The sequence below is a fragment of the Danio rerio genome, chromosome 25 (assembly GCF_049306965.1).
Source record: "Danio rerio strain Tuebingen ecotype United States chromosome 25, GRCz12tu, whole genome shotgun sequence".
Lineage (NCBI taxonomy): Eukaryota > Metazoa > Chordata > Actinopteri > Cypriniformes > Danionidae > Danio > Danio rerio.
The window spans coordinates 38,417,297-38,438,189 of NC_133200.1; the positions used below are offsets into that span (position 1 = coordinate 38,417,297).

At 43.0% G+C, this 20,893-nt stretch overlaps 1 protein-coding gene across 5 annotated transcripts in view; it reads left to right on the forward strand.

The window, feature by feature from the left end:
* Nucleotides 1-20,893, forward strand: part of cpne8 (copine VIII) — a 100,267-nt gene that overhangs the window by 58,199 nt on the left and 21,175 nt on the right. For 3 of the 5 annotated variants that reach the window (XM_002666955.6, XM_073943417.1, XM_073943416.1), the window contains 8 exons: nucleotides 860-963; nucleotides 1,503-1,607; nucleotides 5,124-5,165; nucleotides 5,252-5,327; nucleotides 7,926-7,979; nucleotides 8,352-8,413; nucleotides 10,848-10,894; nucleotides 12,502-12,683. In XM_002666955.6, the coding sequence (XP_002667001.1) occupies nucleotides 860-963; nucleotides 1,503-1,607; nucleotides 5,124-5,165; nucleotides 5,252-5,327; nucleotides 7,926-7,979; nucleotides 8,352-8,413; nucleotides 10,848-10,894; nucleotides 12,502-12,683 (672 nt within the window). Of the gene's footprint in view, nucleotides 1-35; nucleotides 964-1,502; nucleotides 1,608-5,123; nucleotides 5,166-5,251; nucleotides 5,328-7,925; nucleotides 7,980-8,097; nucleotides 8,272-8,351; nucleotides 8,414-10,847; nucleotides 10,895-12,501; nucleotides 12,684-20,893 lie in introns of those variants that run through there. The other 2 variants (XM_068217581.2, XR_012400539.1) reach the window with 2 other exon arrangements.

Consider the following 20,893-nt stretch of genomic DNA (forward strand, 5'->3'; position numbering starts at 1 on the left):
CGTGCGTTCCGCATCTGGTGTGAACACAGCATTAGAGACATTGACTGTTTTTTATTCCAATTATTATACACCAACACAGACAGTTATCACACCATTACCCAATCCAGACTCCTGAAAACGTAGCTCTATATACATTTCTGGAGAGTGCGTATTATTTAGCCAGAGGAACGTTCAAAACCAAAAATTCCTTTACGTGCTACCAGATGACTGCTTACCTTCGTACAGACGGCTTTTCTGCTGTTACTAGTTTGTTCAGTGGCTCGCCATGTGTGTCGGTGAACTTGTGATGTGGAGTGGAGTTGACTGTAATCAAGGGGTTCGAGTCTGGCGAAAAATGGTTCCAGAAAGCGGGTCAAACTAAAGCCAAAAATAAAATAAATATGTAAATAACATGGTGAGAATGTGGTCAAATCTGAAAACGGGATAAAAATAAAGTGGCCGTGAAGGCTCTACCTTTTCTGGATGGCTTTCGAAAACACTGACATGTCAATCGTGCTTTTAAAGACACTATTGGTTGGGATTAGGGAAGTGGGTGGGCGCGGGTGAATCGGTGCTTTTGAAGACATTATACGTTGGGTTATTATCCGTCCATTATCGGTCTGTCAGTCAGTCGACAGCAGCCTCTGGTGGATTTACGCGAGAACAGCAGGCGTGAATGTCTCTAGCGAGAGAAATTTGAGATTTCTAAAAGCATACGCAGCGCCCTCTGGTGGATACGCGAAAACAAAAACAGCAAAAAACGTAGCTCCTGGGATGTATTTCGCACTCTCCAGAAATGTAAATAGGGGTACGTTTTCAGAATGAGCCTGGGTTGCCATTACCTTATGTATGTATGTATTTATTTACTGTTGTTGATCAGGAGTCAGTATTGATGCAGTTTTGTGGCAACAAACTGGACAAGAAAGACTTCTTTGGGAAATCAGACCCTTTCCTGGTGTTTTACCGTAGCAATGAAGATGGAACGTAAGTAATTTTACCCCATTTTTTCCAATACAAAGGGCTGTTCTTATTTAGGCCCGTCACGAATTGCATTGTCACAACAGTTGTTGCAATAAGTGATATTACTGTGATTTTGAGATCATTTTAAGATCAATAATACTGTCTTGAGCATCTGTCTGCGCTCCCAAAGAGCGTCTCACGCCTTCAAAAGCCACCGCATTCACTATGTTTTGTCTGCTGAGGCGCAACTCATTTATTAGAGAAGAAAAAACACTGCAGTGGCTTCTCCAAACACACTAAACTACATTTCTCTGTCTGATATTTGCTCCAGTTTATCAGGAAGTGACCATTCTGTTCTCTTTGACTAATTAATGGAAATTTTGGCAAATGTTTAATGCAATATTCCCAAGTCTAATCGCATTTTTGGATGGAAACGCAGCTATTGACAGATTCCCAGGGGATGGTGCATGTGTCATATGACCTATTTCAGAGCCCTTTTCACACCGACTGCTTCTCACCTCCCGTGTTGTGGTTCCTCCTCTTTGACGTCTTCTGTTTGTCAGATTTACCATCTGTCATAAGACCGAGGTGGTGAAGAACACGCTGGACCCTGTGTGGCAGGCCTTCAAGATCCCGGTCAGAGCGCTGTGTAACGGGGATTATGACAGGTGAGTCTAAGATTAGACGTCTTGGGGAAGGAGGAAACACATTTACATATAGTCACTGTTCCTCATTGCTAGTGGTGCAACAGATCACAAATCTCACTTTTGGGATCGCATCATGGTTGTTTTAGTCACGGATTGGACCATTTTTTGGATCAGCCAAAAAACGAAGGAGACATATTTTATTACATAAACAGCACTGCAAGACTTAGAAGCTGTAATTTAATAAAAAATAAAATGAAGAAGTATTAAGCTGAATAAAAATCAGTTGTAATGCACTGTTACTACTGTTGCTGATAGCTCTAAATGTAGAAATCTAACATTATAATTGGGCTTTACATTAACAGCCGCCAAATGCGGGTAGATTTCGGTTGTGGCGGGTTAGACAGCCACTCTCACTGGCCACTTTGGCTGGTTGAAAGTCATTTTTAAATTGCCAGTGCTGGCTCGTCGTCACTACAGATCCGACTGTTAGTTTATGACCGCTTGTCTATATGCGTACAAATGTGATCTCCGAATCGAGAAGCAGCACGACTGACAAAAACAGCTTTTCTCACGAGCAAAAGAAAACAGGTGAATAACGAATGAGATGATCACCTGCACGGTGCCGTTTCCTCACTCGAAGCAACCGTGGCTGGAAACGAAACTGGTGCGATGCTCATGCACCCACGGTCCTTCAAGGGCTCCAGATAAATACTTCATCATTGATAAAGACTTCAATTTTAATTTCTTTTTTTGGATCTTTTTTGGAATGTAGGATGCGCAATATTGGATTTTTGTCGATATTTTCAAGCTATTTTTTTTAAGATTTATTTTTTGCCTTTATTAGATAGGACAGTATTTAGAGAGGAAGCGAAGTTGGAGAGAGAGAGGGGGGTAGGGAAATGTCCTCGAGCCGGGATTCGAACACGGGACGCCCTGATGTGCTACTGCACCATATGTCGACATGCTAACCACCATAGATATATGCACTAGATATCGCATAGGGACCCTGAGCATGCGTCAATAGCGCCGCCACATTGGTACAGGGCTCCCAGGACAAATGTCATTCAACCGCACTAGTCAAGACAGTGTTATTACGTGAAGATGCGGGACTTTAGCGCTGTCTACGGGTGTAGTAACGAGCAAACTAAGAAAACAGCACAAAGGCAGAACATTTCATAGGTAATATTAAGTTTTTTTCTGTTTTTGTATGTTCTGAACTTTTGTGCTAATCAGGTAACGTTATTGATGATAACAGTCACTTACTGCATTCAGCATACGCCAAAGCAGCTCCAACTCGCACTAAACACTCGGCTTATGCTAGTTTTGTTGAATAAAATCAGCAAACAATGCAAAAGAAATATGACAACGAGATGCTGCACTGCCAGAAACTTTATTATTGTCGGCTAACGTTAGTGAAAGAGTTGTTCGGGGGATTCATTCACAAACGAGTCGCTCTCTCCGTCAGTATGAGCAGTGAAAGCAGGAGAGGAGCTGTGTTTCAGCACATGATTAGATCAAATTTAACAGGGAGGGTGGATAGTAACATCCAGGAAAACTCCCGATCATAGATATATGTGTATATGTGTATATCTCTGGCTTTGCATGGCCACAGTCCTCCACTGTACCTTGGTCCCTCATTCATTTCAAAGGAGCGCTACCCTGTAGCAAGATGGCGGCGCTATTGACGCATTCCATCCAATAGACAACAATAGGCCAGGCGACATCTAATGTATATATCTATGGCTAACCACTAGGCTATTTTTTCAAGCTCTTGATGGCCGAGCTGATGCCGATATCTTTTCTTTTACCACATAAGTTGTAGCTTCTCACAATAAATAAAAATCAGACGTTGTTTTGATTTTATGACACTTTTTTCCTCGTTTTTTTATTAGTGTACCAGCAGCAGCGCTTGAATACATTTCTCATTAGGCTGGCACTAGGACCCAGTAGGAGGCGGCTTGGGGGCGATATTGTTAAGTAAAAGGATTAATAGAGCAGATCCTGAAGGAAACTCAGCTGATGTGTTGGATGCTGTAGAAATAGGCTGGAATAAAGATCTGAGTGACTTTGACAAGGGCCAACTTGTCTAGGTCAGAGTATCTCTAAAACGTCGAAGCCTGAGCACTTCTAACCCTTGAGCAGTGTGAGAATTTACCCAAGGAGGAGCAAAGCACAAGCCAATGACAGGGTGTTGGTGCCCTCGGCCCATCTGTGCAGGAGGGCACCAAAGGTTATTCGGTCTGATCTGAGCCAACAGAAGCTCTGTTTCAAGTCTCAGGGATTTAGTGATGATTATAGAAGGAATGCACCACAACACACTGGTGTGACTTTTATTCATTCATTCATTTTCCTCAGTCCCTTATTTATCAGGGGTCACCACAGCGGAATGAACCGCCAACTGTTCCATCATATGTTTTGCACAGCGGATGCCCTTCCAGTCACTACACACTCATATACTACGGCCAATTTGGTTAATCAATTCCCTTATAGCCAGGGCCGGCGCGTCCATAGAGGCGACCTAGGCGTCCGCCTAGAGCGGAAGAATAGAGTGGGCGGCATCCCCGAAACTACCCTCGCCACCAGCGCCCTCAGTTATATCCGCGTCTAGGGCTGCAGAATAGAGAGAGCGGCGTCCGCGACACTACCCGCACCACCCGCGCCCTAAGTAATATCCACGTCTAGTACGGCAGAATAGAGAGAGCGGCGTTCCCGACACTACCCTCAGCTCCCGCGCCCTCAGTTATATCCGCGTCTAGGGTGGCAGAATAGAGAGAGCGGCGTTCCCGACACTACCCTCAGCTCCCGCGCCCTCAGTTATATCCATGTTTAGGGCGGCAGAATAGAGTAGGCGGCGTCCCCGAAACTACCCTCGCCACCAGCGCCCTCAGTTATATCCGCGTCTAGGGTGGCAGAATAGAGAGAGCGGCGTCCGCGACACCACCCGCACCACCCGCGCCCTAAGTTATATCCGCGTCTAGTACGGCAGAATAGAGAGAGCGGCGTTCCCGACACTACCCTCAGCTCCCGCGCCCTCAGTTATATCCGCGTATAGGGCAGCAGAATAGAGAGGGCGCCCCCCCTTCCACCCCCGTTTATAGTTGAGGGCGGCATGACCGTCCTTTGCCTAGAGCGGCACTTCAGCTTGCTCCGGCCCTGTCTATAGCGAATGTGTTTGGACTGTGGGGGAAACCCATGCCAACACTGGGAGAACATGCCAACTCCACACTGAAATGCCAACTGACCCAGCCGAAGCTCAAACCAGCGACCTTCTTGCTGTGAGGCCACAGTGCTAATCACTGAGCCACCGTACCGCCCTCTGGTTTTTATTTACTTCCTTATTTTTTGGGGGGGGCAGCTCGATGGCGCAGTGGGTAGCGATGTCGCCTCACAGCATGAAGGTCGCTAGTTTGAGTCCCAGCTGGGTCAGCTGGCACATTACATTAAACTCAGTTCAGCAACACAACAGTCAATCATTGTGTTGGCCATAATATCACATGCTTTCAAACGCTAAACCTTCTCTTCCTTTTGTTTTTGTAGAGCAATAAAAATCGAGGTGTATGACTGGGACAGAGATGGAGGGTAAGAGTCATTCTGCACATACTGAAATAAGCTGCATCGAGATATGGCATGAAACTGTGTGTGTGTGTGTGTGTGTGTGTTTTCAGTCATGACTACATTGGCGAGTTCAGCACCAGCTACAGGGAGCTTTCCAAAGGCCACACACAGTTCACTGTGTGGGAGGTGAGCCGCTCTGCTTTTCCTCATGTGTTTTTCACACACGTCCATTTACATTATCGTAAACATGCTCGCTTTTAATGCAGATGTTTACATCACTTTAATAAGTGTGTGATTGGGGGAAAATGCATTTGGTACTGGGGTCCGTTCTTTGTACGTGGATTACTCAGTGAGCCTGATTAGGTTATTGACGATTTGAAATGATCCAGGATCGTTTCGTTCTTCAAAACTGATCCGAAAGTTGTCGTCATAGCAACAGTTCTGGTAGCTCAAACCTGGTCGGGAGCAGGTTCAATTCAGATAAACAGGATTAGACCGGCTCAGTTCAAGCAATTTCACTCATTCATTTTCTTTTTGGCGTAGTCCCTTTATTAAACTGTGGTCGCCACAGTGGAATGAACCGCCAACTTATCCAGCGTATGTTTTATGGAAGTTCTTCCAACTGCAACCTATCTCTGGGAAACACCCATACACTCATTCACACACCTACACTACGGACAATTTAGCTAACCCAATTCCCCTGTAGCGCACGTGTTTGGACAGTGGGGTAAATCGGAGCCCTCGGAGGAAACCCGCGCCATCAAGGGGAGAACATGCAAACTCCACATAGAAATGCCATATGGACCAGCCGAGGCTTAAACCAGTGACCTTCTAGCTGTGAGGTGATTGTGCTACCCACGGCTCCACCGTGACGCCCATAAGTTCACTCATTTTGTCTAATAATTGTATCTTCAACTGTATTTGCGAAGCAACAAAAACAAGATGCAGACATGCTGACCTATAAGCAGAGCCTAATCTGTCTTCAATAACGCAGCTGATGTACAGTATATCTCCCGAGAGCTGCGTTTGCTTGCTTGTGTAAATTATGTTTCTGGCTATACGACATTTTTTCTCCGCCTCTGTGAAAGGTATATATATATTTCATCTTTTGTATGACCTCCACATCACTGAGGTATAAATCAAACCCGTAGGAGAGAAGAAAGTGTATCAAAGGAGGCTACCAGATAATATCGAGGACGTCTTCAAACGTTCGAGAGCTGCTGGTTCCCTATTATCCATCATCTCTGAACCAGAAACTCGGGATGATTTTTGCCACTGGATTCAAGCACCGATGTGCTGATGTTCACCAAAGGATGCACAAATGCTGCATATACATAAATGAATATTGAAAAATTTCGATCAAAATGTCGTTGAGTTAGCATAAATAAATAGTTATAGTAGTTTACAAGAACAAGACAAGATCCAAGTGCAGCAAAACGAATATATTAAACAAAACAACGATTATCCAAAAAACACAGTGCAGACAAGAAACGAGCAGGAATGTAAGAAACAGTGATACCAAAAATGGGGAGTTTAAACAAGAAACAAATAAGGAATCCAAAACATCGAGAAGATACAAAAGTGATCAAGTGAAGAAATCAAACCCCGAGGAACAAAAGCACAAAGCGACTAAAACACAACAGAACAGGGTTAATGAAGACAGGACTCAATTAAACAAGCAAGGAACAGCTGAAAGCAATGAGTGACCACGTGTGCAGGGAATCCATGCAAAAACCAAACAAATGCTCAAGTATCCACATGAGGGCACTGCAACAGGCGTGACAACTATTAATATCCATTTATTTATTTAGCTTGTTTAGTCTTTATTAGATTAGATTAGATTCAACTTTATTGTCATTGGACACATGTCCAAGTACAATGCAACGAAATGCAGTTCAGGTCTAACCAGCAGTGCAATTAACACAGTAAAATAAATATGAAATAAATAAATGGAGGGGTGACACGGTGGCTCAGTGGTTAACACTGTTGTTTCACAGCTGTAAGGTGGCTGGTTCGAGTTCCGGCTGGGTCAGCTCGCATTTTCCAGTGGCACAAGACAATAACTGACCAATCAGCTTCATCTCTTTAGTCTTTTAACAACATAGACTCATTCTGAAAGCGTAGCCCTATATACATTTCTGGAGATCAGCCAGGGGTACATATGGCTGCATTTCGTCCTTAAACGAACGCTACGGGGCGGTATGACGGCATTCCTTTGCGCGCTTGCAGCTGACCGCTTAACTTGGTGTGGAAGGTTTTTCTGCTGTTACTAGTTTGTCCAGTGGCTCGCTGAGTACGTCGTAGGATTTGAGACATAGAGTTGATTGCGACAACAGTGTTCGAGTGTGATGAAAAACGGTTTCAGAAAGCAAATAAGACAAAAAATAAAATAAACAAGTAAATAACAGAGTGAAAATGTGGTAAAATCTGAAAACGTGGTAAAAAGGCAGGCGGCCGCGAGAGCTTTTCTTTTTCTGGACTGCTTTTGAAAACAGTGTCGTGGGTTTAGGGAAGGAGGAGGGTGGGTCAGTCAGTCAGTCGACCGACAGCGGCCTCTGGTGGATTTACGTGAGAACAGCAGGCAAGATTGGCACTCGCGAGAGAAATTTGAGATCTGAAAAAGCGTACACAGCGACCTCTGGTGGATTCGCAAAAACTGCAAAAAAACATAGCTCCTGGGACGTATTTGGCGCTCTCCAGAAATGTATACAGGGGTACATAATCGGAATAAGCTTGGGTTGTTTTCACCATCAACAGAGATGGTTTTGCTCTTTATTTCCGCAGGTGCTGAATCCCAAGAAGAAGAAAAAGAAGAAGAAATACCTGAACTCAGGAACCGTGAGTGCTTTTTTACCGACTCCTCACCATTAAAAACAGCGATTAAACAAACGTTCCTAAGAAGAGCAAAAATAAAAGTGGCGCCCTTTTCTAACGAACACACATCCTTATTGGTAAGACTTCTTATAGAAGGTCCTGCATTATGTCTTCATAAGCAATGCACGACGCCTTCATAAGCGGTGCACATGAATATTCATAAGCGCCGGTGGAGCTCCTGATTGGCTGTGACTCCAGGGAGTTGCATCATCACCCCCCCCCGAGCATGAATATTGATATGACATTTATGATTAAAGTATGCATTGCTTACTGAAAGTGTGATGATGCCCTTTAGGACTCTACATAGGAAGTGTTACCAAAGTTTCATGTCGACAGGTCACTCTGCTGTCCTGCTTCATCGACGTCGAGGTCACCTTCCTGGACTACATTAAAGGAGGGTGAGTTTACATTAATGCATGCTTTATGAGGACTCGAACGTGAACTAAATCACTTTAAAGACATGCTGTGTTGTGTATTTCTGTGTTCTGGGGGGTTGCTTTATGCAGTTTGTGTGGTGTAATGTTAATCTAACCCTTTCACACACACGTTTTAAATACTCCCGTTGAGCCTGCATGTGAGGTTTTTGTTTATTGTGCTAAATAATGATCATATTCATTGATATATAATGGATAATGTTTCAGGAGAGATCAGAGCTGCTGGATGTACAACCTGCTAATTCATGACTATCTTCCGAAATACATGAAAGTTGTTGGAAAACTCTGTTAAATTGTGATGAATGACAAGCACCGCTCTTTTTCCATCCCTCTGAGCACACTATACTCCCTATAGAAAGCAGAAACTAGTGTTTTTGCACTGCAACTGATAATCAACAGTAAAAATGACTAATTTTACCTCTTCTCAACAAGGAAAACCTGCAACAATAAAGTATGCATGATTATACGTTTGCCGGCCACTTTATTAGGTACACCTGTCCAGCTGTTTGTTGACAAGTTTCTAATCAGCCAATCACAAGGCAGGAACTCAATGCATTTAGGCAAGCAGACATGATCAAGACGATCTGCTGCAGTTCAAACTGAGCATCAGAATGGGGAAGAAAGAGGATTTAGGTGATTTTGAACGTGACATGGTTGCTAGTGCCAGACAGGCTGCTCTGAGTCTTTTAGAAACTGCTGATCTGCTGGGATTTTCACGCACAACCATCTCTAGGGTTTACAGAAAATGAAGGGAATATCCAGTGAGCGGCAGTTCTGTGGGTGCATATGCCTTGTTGATGCCAGAGGTCAGAGGAGAATGGCCAGACTGGTTCCAGCTGATAGAAAGGCAACAGTAACTCAAATAAGCAACCGAGCTCTGCAGAAGAGCATCTCTGAACACACAAAACGACCAACCTTGAGGGGGATGGGCTACAGCAGCAGAAGAGCACACCGGGTGCTGCTCCTGTCAGCTAAGAACAGGAAACTGAGGCTACAATTCACACAGACTCACCAAAACTGGACAATAGGAGATTGGAGAAACGTTGCCTGCTCTGATGAGTCTCCATTTCTGCTGACACATTTAAATGGGTCAGAATTTGGCCTCAGCAACATGAAAGCATGGATCCATCCTTCCTTGTAGCAATGGTTCAGGCTGGTGGTGGTGGTGTAATGCTGTGGGGGAGATTTTCTTGGCACACTTTGGGTCCATTAGTGCCAATTGAGCATGGTGTCAACACCACAGCCTACCTGAGTATTGTTGCTGACCATGTCCATCTCTTTATGAGCACAGTGTCTCCATCTTCTGATGGCTACTTCCAGCAGGATAACACACCATGTCATACAGCATGAATCATCTCAGACTGGTTTCTTGAACTTGACAATGAGTTCACTGTACTCAAATGGCCTCCACAGTCACCAGAGCTCAATTCAATAGAGCACCTTTGGGATGTGGTGGAACGAGGGATTGGCAAATCAGCAGCAACTGTGTGATGCTATCATGGAGCAAGATCTCTGAGGAATAGTTCCAGCACCTTGTTGAATCTCTGCCATGAAGGATTAAGTCAGTTCTAAAGGCAAAAGAGAGTCCAACCCGGTACTTGTAAGGTGTACCTAATAAAGTGGCCGGTGAGTGTAATGCTGTTATGGCTTTGCAATCACAAACTGTCCTTATAATGGAAGTAAATGGGACAAAAACAGCGCCCAACATGACGATTTGCACAAAGTGTATTGTTGAGTTATTGTAAAGTTTTAAAGCATTTTCTCAAAATATGCTTTCAAACAAGATTTGTCACCAAAAATAATTCTATCTGCTGAAACACGGGGAAAATCATGGACAAATCAAGCCTAAAAATCCCCTCAGAAAGGATGAAAACACGCCCAGCAGCACACAAGGGTTAATAAAATAAGAAATCACGTTTTGGTTGAGCGCCTCTTCTTCTAAATGAATTCATCATTGTGGAATTCAGGTATATTTAGGCTCTGGTGACGTCACGCGGGTTCTCCATGCATACAGAAATAAGATGCGAACACACTCGAGACTGCAAACACATCGCTTCGCCTCTCCATCCATGAATAATTCCCTCTTCCTTCGCTCTCCTGCTCTTCACGTCACACACACACACACACACACACACACACACACACTGCATTATGATGCCGTAATAACCCAGGCTATAAATAGAGCGCTCTATTCTGAGAGTCGCAGAGACCCCGGGCACATGACCTGGCCTTCAAACCAAGCAAACACTGGAGAAACATCCCAGGAATATCTATAAGACGCCTGCAAAAACAGGCAGAGATTAGTGCTTGAGATGCTGAGAGGGAGTCATGGGTATCAGACTGTATTTCTCATGTTCATAAGCTGACTCATGCTTGTCTTAATGTTTGGCTTTTGCAGCACTCAAATTAATTTCACGGTGGCCATTGATTTCACTGCGTCAAACGGTGAGCGCTCTTTTCTCTAAGGTTGCTTTGCAAATAAAATAATAAAAGTCTTCTGCATTGTGAGTGTAAATGTGTATGTTTTGTTGATGTTTTAGATATGTTTACATTTAAATGATTCAATAACATTTGTTGGAAATGATCTACAGTAAACAGTAATCTACAGTCAATGCATATTATTAATCAATACAAATTATGAATATAAACAAAAAATAAATCAGTAAATATTATGAATGTGATAATAATAAATACTAATACACAGCATATATTTAAAGTAGGATATTTACAAAAGTCTTCAATGAGTCATGATATTTAGTTAAAGAGCCGCTATTATACATTAAGAAGAGTCATATTTTGGTTTTGGGAGTCTCCAACAACATGCTGATCTGCATGCAAGGTCAAAAAACACTTTCATTGTCTTATAATCTGCATTTATTTTTACCTAATTATCCCAGCGACTCCCTTATGATTCGTTTAGCGATTCATTTGTTCCTTAGTGCGAAGCTAATCTGCTCTGATTGGACTGTTGACAGTTAGTTGCGATTGGTCGACAGCGTTCAGCTCGAGACAGAGAGAAATGCTCACCACGTGGAGATCTGCGCGGGACAAAATTTTGATTCCCGCTCCCGCCAGGTTTTACTCCGAACCTGACCATTCCCGCTTATATTCAGCATTTGTTGTCACGCTGCCCGCCCCGCCCCATTTTCCACCCTCCGCGCCCGTTCCCGCTAAGGACAAAATTAAAAACCACCCAACAACAACAAGCTGTCTGTATAAACACACACACATGGACAGCACGAAGCTCTCTCTCTCTCATTCACACACACACACACACATAGACACCAACAAGTAAGCTAACCAAAGCATCACACTCTCTCATTCACTCACATACATACGCGTGCTCGCTCGCTCAGGAGTCGATATTTATAGACCGCCCACTCCCGTTCAGTTTAAACCAAAGTTACCGACCGCTCCCGCGCATTATTCCTGCACCGCAAGAAATCTGGTCGGGACCTGCAGGAATGCAGACCTCTACACCACGGCTTAGAGAGTATGAGTGAGCATACCTGCCAACACTCCCGTTTTTCCCAGAAGTCTCCCGTATTTCAGACCCATCTCCCGCCACCTTCCCGTTTTATTTCTCCTGGAAAACTCCCTTAATTTCAACCAGTTTTATTAAACCCATTTTAAGGTCAATATTATTAGCCCCCTTAAGCTATATTAGTTTTGGATTGTCTCCAGAACAAACCACTGTACAATGACTTGCCTAATTACCCTAACTTCACCCTAATTACCCTAGTTAAGCCTTTAAATGTCACTTTAAGCTGAATACTAGTGTCTTGAAGAATATCTAGTCTAATATTATTTACTGTCATCATGGCAAGGATAAAATAAATCAGTTTTTAGAGCTGAGTTTTTAATACTATTATGATTATGTGTTGAAGAAATCTTCTCTGTTAAACAGGAATTGGGGGAAAGATATAAGGAGGGCGAATAAATCTGACTTACACTGTAAATGTTCATTTTTTAGGTGAACTCTGTCTTTAAATAGACATTTCACATGTTGAAATAGTATTAATTCCTGCATTTTCCGCTTTCGTTATTGGCAGGCAACCCTTCGCAGCCTACCTCTCTCCACTACATGAGCCCGTATCATCTGAACGCATATGCACTGGCGCTCCGAGCCGTGGGGGAGATTATTCAGGACTATGACAGCGATAAGCTCTTCCCTGCGCTGGGATTTGGTGCAAAACTGCCACCCGACGGCCGCGTGTCCCACGAGTTTCCCCTGGTGAGGACACATCTTTTCTATTCTGTTATTAGGAAACTACAAGCAATTGACTGTGTTTTACTTTCAAGCTTGTTTATGCAGCCTATTATGCAGAAACCACACTAATAAGGGGTTTAAACACAGTTGTGCATCAGCAGTGTGTGAATATGCGCAGCTTCTAATGGTAAACATGAATGCATTGTATGTTTTATAATCAGACCTGATGAAAACGGAAACACATGTCATCAGAGGGGGGAAGCCCCGCCTACTAGTGACCGCCTTTCCCTCATTAGCATATGACGTCAGTCTTGTTTTTGAATCTGCCACTATGCTGACAAACAGGCATCTGTAGCTCCGCCCTCTTATGAAAAGAGCACAATCTCATTTAAATTTAAAGAGACAGTCACCGAAACACCACAATCAGGATCAAAGCCTAAAAGGGTCAGTTTCACAGAGTTATAATCATTATCTGGAGGGTATTTTGAGCTGAAACTTCACACACACACACACACACACACACACACACACACACACACACACACACACACACACACACACACACACACACTCTCTCTAGAGGCATCAGAGACTTGTTTTATATCTTGTAAACAGGGCCTGATTTTTTTAGCAGGGTTTGCTTTCATTCATTAATTTTCCTTATCCAGCATATATTTTAAACAGCGAATGCTCTTCCAGCTGCAACCTAGTACCGGGAAACACTCATACACACTCATTCACACACATACACAAAGCCAGTTTAGCTCTCCCAATTCTATACCACATGTGTTTGGACTGTGGGGGGAAACGAAGCACCCAGAGAAAACCCACGCCAACACGGGGAGAACATGCAAACTCCACACAGAAATGCCAACTGGCCCAGTCGGGACTCAAACCAGTGACCTTCTTGCTGTGAGGTGACAGTGCTAAACACTGAGCCACGATGCAACATTTCATTATAAATAAAAGTGACAGCATATGGAAAATCAGTCACAATAACCCAACCAATCCCACTCCAAAAGCTCAACGGTTTCCATCAAAAGAGTCAAAGAGAAAAAAATGGTCACTTTCTAATAAGCTGGCAGCAAATATCAGACATGATGTAAATGTAGTGTAGTGCATTGGGAGAAGCCACTGTGGTCTTTTTCTTCCTTTAATAAACGAGTTGCGCCTCAGAAGACCAAGACGAAACACAATGAATGCAATGCGGTGGCTTCTGGAGGCGTGAGACGCTCTTTGCGATGCTCAAGACAGTTCTTGAGGGAGTAATAATAGAATAATAATAATACTGAAATACTGTGAGGACGGACCGACAGCTGAGGTGTTTTAGAAATGAGCGAAACAACATTTCAGATCTTTTACAATGTGCTGGAAAGGCTGGATAGTCCATTAATGCATTGCAACCCAGGCTCATTCTGAATACGTAGTCCCGTGGACGTTTCTGGAGACTGTGAATTATGTAGCCGGAGGTTTTTAAACGAACGATACGGAGCGTTCTGACGCCGTTCCTTTTGCGCCTACCAGCTGACCGCTTTCCTCAACGTGGAGGGCTTTCTCGCCTCAACCAGTATGTCCAGTTAGCTCGTCGTGTACGTTGGCGGACTTGAGATGCAGAGAAGAGTTGACCACGACAACAACGACCGGGTTCGAGTCCGGGGAAGAGCAGCTCCAGAAATGAGGCAAGATAAAAACAGAATGCAAAAACTAAACTGAACGAGTTCATAACAGGGTGAGAATGTTGTAAAATCTGAAAACGTGGTAAAAATCAGACGAGGGCTTTTCTTTTTCTGGACGGCTTTTGTAAATTGTCGGTTTGGTTTAGGGATGTAAGCTGGTGGCCGGGTCAATCGGTAAAATTGGTTGGGTTTAGGGAAGGAAGAGGGTGGGTCAGTTGATTAGCCGGTCGCCCAGTCAATCATTCAGTCAGTCAGACAGACGGTCGGTCAGACAGCGGCCTCTGGTGGGTTTACGCGAGAACATCGCAGACGCGAACAGCACTCGCGAGAGACATTTGAGATACAAAAGAGCACACACAGCAGCCTCTCGTGGATTCACGAAAGCAAAAACTGCAAAAATACGTACCTCCCGGGACCTATTGCGCAGTCTCCAGAAACGTCCACGGAACTGCGCTTTCAGAATGAGCCTGGGTTAGTTCAAACAAAATCCCATCACTTTTTATAAGCCCATACTGGAATTTATTCTGTGAATGTGTTTCCATTGGAGCTCAAAATGTTTGTCTTTAACTGTGTGCATATTTTTTTTTGTGCATTTTCAAAATGTTTTGCCAATTTAGCGTTTTTATTAGTCGTTTTTAGGCAATATTCCAAATTGCATACAGTAAAATAAGGTGGAAGGAAACATAGCAAACGGCTCATGTGCAATCTACTAGAAATCTTTTATGACTATGTGGCACAAGCGAAATGTCCTTTGCAGTATTTAAAGCCATTGAGATGCATTGCTTAATATTTAACATTTGATATTTGTTGTAAGTTGTTCCTCCAATCCCCCAAGTGCCGCCTGTCTAGATCTGGATTGGAAGATATTGTATTTGCATTTTCACTCAATCTGTAAGTTCCTGTGTACATGATGACAGTAGTGAGTAGCTACTGCTGCAGGTGTACATTGTGAGCAAATGCATTACACACATCCACGTGCCAATCCTATATTGAAAGTTGTCATGACTGAAAAGCCCTAACTCCTCGGCCCTGCGTTTGGGATTCTCTGTCCTGCAGAGTTCTGCACTCACCCAGACACACCTGAATCAGCTGATAAAGCTCTTAAAAATTGAATAAAATTCCCTGGCAGGGATGCTTAAGCAGCTTAGATGAATTTGTGGGACTGAGTGAAGAAGGCCTTTGCCTAAATGATGTTATGTTGTGGTTCGGAAAAAGATTTTCCATTTGAACTGATGCCAGCGAATGCCTGCATGTGCATTTGTTAACCATTTAGTCATTCATTTTATTTTGGGTTAGTCCCTTATTTATCAGCGGTCACTACAGCGGAATGAACCGCCAACTATGTTTTACGCAGCGGATCGCAACCCAGTACTGGGAAACACCCATACACTCAATCACACACACACTCATCCCGTTCCCCTATAAACCAGAAGCAGAGCACCCGGAGGAAACTCACGCCAACACGGGGAGAACATGCAAACTCCACACAGAAATGCCAACTGACCTAGCCGAGGCTCAAACCAGCGACCTATTTGCTGTGAGGTGACAGTGCTAACCACTGAGCCACCGTGCCGCCCTGCATTAGTTGCATGTTCTGATTTCAAAACATAAAACTTAAAATCCGCTCTACACACATCATAATAAGCTGATTGGATCATCAGTGTTTGGTTGCACGTATAAACACACTTAGTCGGTTCCTCGAGGGCCCCCCGAGGCGCTGAACATTTGAGCTGGCTCATTTCCATTTAATCATTTAGCAGACGCTTTTATCCAGTGTGACTTACAAATGAAGGAGAACAATAGCAGCAATCAAACCAACTAATCAGCAACAGTGTGCGAGTGATGAGACAAGTCCCACTTACTCTAGCAGAGTTTACTTAGCATGAATGTTTTAATAAATAAGAAATAAATGCAAAATAGGAGACCTGATCTGAATATTTTGTTGTCTTCCTTAAAAATGGGTTGGATTCAACATGTCTCATTCTGAAAACGTAACTTAATATACATTTTTGGAGATCACTAATTATATAGCCAGAGTGACGTATGGCTGCGTTTCGTCTTTAAAACATTTGCTACATGGTGGTATGACGTCGTTCCTTTTCGCGCTACCAGCTGACCGCTTACCTTCCTATGAACGGCTTTTCCACTGTTACCAATTTGCGAGCTCGTTAGAGGATTTGAGAGACAGAGCGGAGTTGACCGTGACGACAGGGTTTGAGTCTGGCCAAGAATGGTTTGAGAAAGCAGGTAAAACAAAATCAAAAGCCAAAAATAAAATAAACAAGTACATAACAGGGTGAGAATGTGATAAGATCTGAACGCGTGGTAAAAAGCAGGCCGCCGCGAGGGCTTTTCTTTTTCTGGATTGCTTTTTAACACTGTCGATCGAGTTTCGGGAAGTGGGTGGGCGCTGGTCAATTGGTGCTTCTGAAAACACTATCGGTTGGGTTTAGAGAAGGGGGTGGTGGGGTGATCAGTCAGTCAGTCGGTCGATAGAAAATTTGAGATGTGAAAAAGCGTACACAGCGGCCTCTGGTGGATTCGAGAAAACAAAAACTGCAAAAAAATGTAGCTCCTGGGAGGTATTGTGCGCTCTCTAGAAATTTATATAGGGCTACATTTACAGAATGAGCCTGGGTTTGTTGAATAAAAACCTACACTAGCAGTTTTGTTTTGCCAAGGTTGACCTGAAGCTGACAGTTCTTTATCCAACAAGAAATGTCTTATCAGAGAGGCTTAGATGTGAGTCGCCTCAGTCAGACCATCAGGCCGGAATGAGAATTAAGACTTAATCCTTTTAAGGCATTTCACTCGGCGGCCATCTTTGTAACGCCTCTCGTCAGTATAGCCAATAAAATTAAACTGTAAATAAAGAACTGTCTCATGAGTTTAATTTCTAAACATTTGAATCAAACAAAATTAGCATTTTTTGAGGTTGCTTAAGCCAGGGGTTTTCAGGCCGCGACCCCCAAAATGACAATGCCAGTGACTCACAACCCCCAATATCCTCTGAGGTGGTTATAAATACAGAAACCTTGCATGCAATGGCGCACACACACCAATGGACCCAAGTCTATTCTTCTTTTTTTTTTTTTATATATATATTTTATATTAATGTTAAGCACCTTGGGTCTGAGAGTAACGCAATTTCGATTCTCTGTATGTCTTGTACATGTGGCTGAATTGACAATAAAGCTGACTTTGACTTTGACTTGACTTTGACTTTTAATTTTTTTAATGAATGAGAGCTGTAAATGGGCCACAAAGTTTAACCAGGTGTTATAAAATCTGCTGCATCTGACGCTATTGCTGCGTCTTTAATACAATGTAATTACCCCAGGGGTTGCAATCCAATAGAAGTAGTAACTATAAGCTACTATAGTAACTATATATGGTATAAACGACTATTTTTTCTCTTCAGTAGGTTACGGATAAAATATGGTAATTCTTATGGTTTAATTAAAATAAACAGATTTTTGGAAATCACCAGGCGACCCCCCCCTTCATTGTCCCGCGACCCCTCGGGGGGTCCTGACCCCCACTTTGAGAACCATTGGCTTAAGCTAATGTGCATGTGCACTCAAACGAAACGAGATCACGACACCAACCTCATTTTCGGCTATTCTACACATTATCATCCTCTGGAAGAGGATCGTCTGATCGTGCAGCTCTTCTGAAGTAATCCACAACTTGATCTTGATGGTGAAACTCCTCCAGAAATGGCCAAGACTCTTTGTTTACATGTTTCTGTGGCGTTCGAGTCGCTATTGTCATGTGATGTGTGTTTGACAGGATGGACTGTACCTCACATTGTTTCATAAAGATTACAAAACAACAAAACTTTTGTTATCAAGTGCACATGCTTCATTTAAACGTCCAGATGTCAAGCTTTCTGTGGGCATACTTCTTATGTCTGTGAAGCAAGTATTTGCTGAGATTCCAGTGTGTTTGTTGACCATCAAACTGTCGTAAAAGCAGATGTCTGGTACTAGCTTCTCCCCTGGAGAAGAGTCAGTCTAGTAACGATAGTAGCCGGGGCTTCATTCACCATATTAATCGTTACACGTTACACATGACTTGTCTTGTGTTTTCTATAGTCTTTGTTAAGACTTGCATCTTTCTGCCATGTTTCTGAATGACAGATCATGTAAATAAAGAAGGGAAGTGGTCCAAGCCCTGAGGCATCCCAGTAGCAAGATGTTGTGACTTGGCCACCCGTTAAAGGCCTGTGCAAGCATTTTGTGCACACAGAATTTTGCTCCTGCATTCATACCCAAGCAATTTATACAGCTGATAAGCAGAGTGAATATATAAAATCACTTCTTGAGAAATATACAAGGTAGTGCTTCACAACTTCTCACTAAGTGCTTAGCACTGTCGCCTTACAGCAAGAAGGTCACTGCTTCGAGTCCTGGCTGGGTCAGTTGGCGTTTCTGTGTGGAGTTTGCATGTTCTCCCTGTGTGGTTTCCTCAGGGTGCTCCAGTTTCCGCCACACTCCAAACACATGCGCTATAGGGGAATTGATGAACTAAACTGGGCGTAATGTATGAGTTTGTGTGTGTGAATGGGTGTGTAAGGGTGTTTCCCAGTACTGGGTTGCAGCTAGAAGGGCATCCGCTGTGTAAAACATATGGTGAATAGTTGGCAGTTCATTCTGCTGTGATGACCCCTGATTAACAAAAAGACTAATCCAAAGAAAAATGAATGAATAAATGAAAGACGTCAAAAATCTATATTTAAAACTTTGCAAACGGTTTTGTGCAACTTCTGGAAACTGCTGTACACGCTTCAACAGTCTTTCATAAGTGTGCTTTTGACATACTGCAAAAGATGCTTTTCCTTCTTGGAGTTCTTGTATTGTTAATAAAAATATTGTCTTGTTTTCAGATATAATGTCAAAACTTTTTCCTCAAAACAAGCACAATATTCTACCAACGGGGTAAGCAAAATAATCCTATTTAAAAGTGAAAACAAGATTACTTTGCTTGTTTTAAGGTAAAACTCATTACTTCTGAAAACAAGAGAATATTTTTGGCTTGACTAGAAAGTTCTTCTTGATTTAATTTGGTTTTAGCTATTTGGACTAGAAAAGTAAGGAAAGCAAATTTCTGCAGAGCATTTAGTGCTGCACAGAATAACTTTCATTATTGGGTAAACCAACCCTTTAACCTTAAAAAAAAACTTAGTAGATCATCATCATCATCTTCTGCCGCTTTTCCGGGGGCCGGGTCGCGGGGGCAGCAGTCTTAGGAGAGAACCCCAGACTTCCCTATTCCCAGACACTTCCTCCAGCTCCTCCGGGGGGATCCCGAGGCGTTCCCAGGCCAGCCGAGAGACATAGTCCCTACAGCGTGTCCTGGGTCTTCCCCGAGGCCGCCTCCCGGTGGGACATGCCTGGAACACCTCCCTAGGTAGGCGTCCAGGAGGCATCCGAGCCACCTCAGCTGATTTCTCTCGATGTGGAGGAGCAGCGACTCTACTCCGAGCTCCTCCCGGGTGTCAGAGCTCCTCACCCTATCCATAAGAGTGCGCCCTGCCACCCTTCGAAGGAAACTCATTTCGGCCGCTTGTATCCGAGATCTTAGAGTGTTTTTTATTATATATGATTTATAATGGTTCCAAAAGGAAATGCAATGAAGAACAGTCGACTATAACAGGGATTGCACTCTCGATACGCTATTGGTGAGGCATTGACCTTGCCAACCTGAATTCATCTAGTAGGACATGCTCCTGGACTAACAGCTATGTTGACCCTGGAACAACATTCCAAACAGCTAATCAGACATAAGGGATATGTTTACTGTATTACTTTAGGCTTACGGTTAGGTTTTTGCACTTCTACATGATTGCTATCCTCTGATTTTGGGAATGGTTTACAGTTATGGTTGGGTTATAGGGTAGGGAATAGGTATGACTTACAGCAGGGGTGTCAAACTCAATTCCTGGAGGGCCGAAGCCCTGCACAGTTTAGTTCCAACCCTGCTCCAACACACTTACCTGTAGGTTTCAAACAAGCCTGAAGGACTCAATTAGTTTGATCAGGTGTGTTTAATTAGGGTTGGAACTAAACTGTGCAGAGCTGCGGCTCTTTTGGAACTGAGTTTGACACCTGTGACTTACAGTTTCAAACACAAATGATGTTGCAGGATCAACATAGATCAGTGGTTCTCAAACTTTTTTCACCAAGTACCACCTTAGAAAAAAATTGTCTCTCCAAGTACCACCATAATGACCAGTATTAAAAAAATTGCGCCGTAGGCCTAATTAAGCAGCTACAGCTGTGCAGAGTTTGAAAACGAGGCAGATTAATTCCTATTATTAAGAATATGTATAATTGTCAGTCACTTTAAACATTTTAAATAGTCTGAACATTAACTGTTTGCAGGTAAAAAAAAAAAAAAAAAAAAAAAAAAAAAAAAATATATATATATATATATATATATATATATATATATATATATATATATATATATATATATATATATAAAGTAAAAGGAAAACTGCTGTATTTAAATCTAAAGTATTCATAGGAGCCTATTCGCCTATTCATCAAAAGC